The sequence below is a fragment of the Lactuca virosa genome, chromosome 4 (genome assembly GCF_052849685.1).
Source record: "Lactuca virosa cultivar CGN04683 chromosome 4, Lactuca_virosa_CGN04683_v6, whole genome shotgun sequence".
Classification (NCBI taxonomy): domain Eukaryota; kingdom Viridiplantae; phylum Streptophyta; class Magnoliopsida; order Asterales; family Asteraceae; genus Lactuca; species Lactuca virosa.
In genome coordinates, this window is record NC_136429.1 from 288,701,866 (window position 1) to 288,704,813 (window position 2,948).

Consider the following 2,948-nt stretch of genomic DNA (forward strand, 5'->3'; position numbering starts at 1 on the left):
GCCAGCACATCCCTTAAATAAGACCCAAAACCGCAAAATTAGAGTTTTGCACTTTGGCGGTCACCACGTTGCGGCAAGACTCTTGCCAAGTCGTGGTGCGCATGAAAGGTGTCCGTTTCCTTTGGCTATGACCACGTCGTGGTGCATCCTTCACCACGTCGTGACCACCACAAAAACCACAATTAAAGACTTTAATTACCTAAACTCAAGATAATTATTACCTAGAATTGGTGTTACAATAGCCTTTTAGCTAAGATGATGTGGTGCATGATTCTCTTTGCGGACAAATTAGACTGGAGGGAGTGGGGTGCGGTTTCAGCTGATGTGGCTCTGAAACACCGCCCCCTCTATGCGGTTTCGAAGTGCGGTTTGGGGAGTGTGGCAAGAATCGGGAGCGTTCCCTTTCTCTCTCTGTCTTCCTCTATCTCTCTATCTCTCTCTTCTTTCCATTTAATACCATCCCTTGGGTGTGGTAAAAAAGTATGGTAAAAGGATGGAGTGTGGCACCATCTCTCTAGCGTTGTATCCTTCTTTATTTCTTCTTTTTTCTTTTTTCTTTTTGTGACGACCACACTTGAGATGCGGTGGATGAAGCGGTGGAGGGGTAACGAAGTGGCCTATATATTTCAAGTGATAAAACTCATCGATATTTTGAAATTATTTCAAGCTTTTTAATGAAATATCCTTATCACATCGACTTATCTTTCGGGTCGGGTTGTTGCAACAACCGGAACATACAATACCAAATTACATGGTCCAATTCCAAAATCCCAATAACACCAAGCAAATTGGGTGCAATTCCATTCGGTTTTACAATTCTGGATAATTATCGTATCAGGTACAACGCTAAGAACCCTAAAACAACGATTTCCCCTGGGTTGTTTGAGCTCTTAAACTCTCACTTCACCTATTTTCATGATCGATTCACCCTTCACGTGCTTATCTTTCAATACTTAGGATTCGACCTCTTCTATCGCTTGATAACATCTGCAAAGGGGTAAACAATTTTTTGTTTGATTCGCTTTCCATATATGATCAACAAATTATTAACACTATCTTAACACAACCATTTTCGTTGACCTAATTCTGTTAATGCCGGTTTTAAGAATTTCAATCTAGTTTCCAGAATTGGAGTACGTCGTTTTACATTTTAATGGTCCTGTAAAATTATCATCTCACTGCTTAATTTGACAGATTCATCGAGTTTGATAAGTAATTGGATTCATCTTCATAACTATTGTTCTTGCTGATTATCTCTTATGTTTTGGATTCCGAGTACAGAAAGATCAAAGTTTGTTCTCCATGGAAGGATTAGGGGCTGATTCCACCTCCCCAATGGCACCAGTAGCAAAATGGAAAAGTGAATTCTCAAGAGTGTTCCAGTTTTATCTTGACAAATCGACACCTCTTCCTGTTCATAGGTGGCTAGGGACACTCGGTGTTGCATCCATTTACGTGTTGAGAGTCTATTACCTCGAAGGGTTTTACATCATCTCTTATGGACTTGGAATTTACATCTTAAACCTGTTAATCGGATTCCTATCACCAAAAGTTGATCCAGAACTTGAAGTTTTAGATGGAGCCTCACTTCCCACAAAAGAATCCGATGAATTTAGGCCTTTCATTCGTCGTCTTCCAGAGTTCAAGTTTTGGTGAGTTTAGTTTTAGTTACATAATTGGAGTGGTGTTATTTGAAAAAAAATGGTCAAAGGGTTTGAAACTTTGAATCTTATGCCAGCAACAGTGTGGGCCGATCAGGGATTGCTGGAAGAATAAGTTAAAAGTTTTCTCAATCACATAAAAGTAACCGATTTCTTGAATGTTGGATTCTCATATGTATATAGAGATCTTGTTGGAAGCTGATTTTTTTTTTTTTTTTGAAAATTGTAGGTATGCAATCACAAAGGCTTTCATGGTAGCTTTCTTGATGACATTCTTTTCTCTATTTGATGTTCCTGTTTTCTGGCCAATTCTGCTTTGCTATTGGATCGTTTTATTCGCACTCACAATGAAACGCCAAATCATGCACATGATTAAATACAAATATGTCCCATTTACCACTGGGAAACAGGTAATAATCAAATTATTACCATAGACTTAAAGTTAGTTAACTCGTTTTTTTTTTTTTTATTAAATATAAATATAAAAATTATATTTAATTTTTTTAACAGAAATACGGTGGAAGGAAGTCACCTGGAGGTAGTGCTGGTGGTTCACCCATTCACCGAGGTTGAAGAAGCAGTTGAGTAGGGTTCAAGATAGGATTAGGAGTAACTTTTTTTTTTCTTCTTTTTCTTTTTTTATAAAAGTATCCCTCGTTTATAACACTTTAGAAACAAAAAAATCTGTTCCCTTTTAAGATGACATGATTTCCTAATAATAATAATACTGTCTGCTGGCTTATTTGCAATATTTGTATCATTTCATAGGTTTGTTTTTTGTTTGACAACTCATAGTGTCATGTTTGTTACAGAATACTTTGTTTGATTTGTATTGTACTAACATCAAATAGGAAAAAAATTGTAGTTTTTGTCTGAAGGTGGAAGATAGTTTGTGTAAAAAGACGTAAATACCCTTCTTATATGTGTTAGTGTTGTGTAAAAAGTGTACGAGATGCTATGGAGACTTTTTCATACATGTATGTATCTGATTGGTACAACCACTTTTCAACTACCAACGATAGAAAGTGAGTGTACTACTTTTTTTCATTTTCAAAAATTATTCTTAATTGAGTAGTTGTTTTTAAATTATCATTTCTTACAACTAATCTCATTATATTAGTCATGGTCTCTCTACTCTTTCCTTAAAGATGGAATTGTCGGATCCAGAGCTATGTACAAGTCCAAATACAAGATGTGCAAGTCACTATAACAACATTGGTTTGGATTTGGGAATTTCATTTCTAGAAAAAAGAAACCATCTTTTTCAAAGGGTCTTCAAATTAGACA

General features: G+C 36.3%; 1 protein-coding gene across 2 annotated transcripts; it reads left to right on the forward strand.

Moving 5' to 3' along the window:
* Nucleotides 1-660: 660 nt before the first annotated feature.
* On the forward strand, nt 661-2,410 carry LOC145108369 (protein RER1B-like). Of its 2 annotated transcripts, none has more exons than XM_079045388.1 (4): nt 661-838; nt 1,282-1,652; nt 1,891-2,071; nt 2,172-2,410. In XM_079045388.1, exons 2-4 carry the CDS (start codon nt 1,303-1,305, stop codon nt 2,232-2,234), a joined length of 594 nt encoding a protein of 197 aa, XP_078901514.1. In that variant the 5' UTR covers nt 661-838; nt 1,282-1,302; the 3' UTR covers nt 2,235-2,410. The 2 variants fall into 2 exon arrangements, with proteins under 2 accessions (XP_078901514.1, XP_078901513.1); XM_079045387.1 differs by having other exon boundaries at nt 662-997.
* Nucleotides 2,411-2,948: the final 538 nt, after the last annotated feature.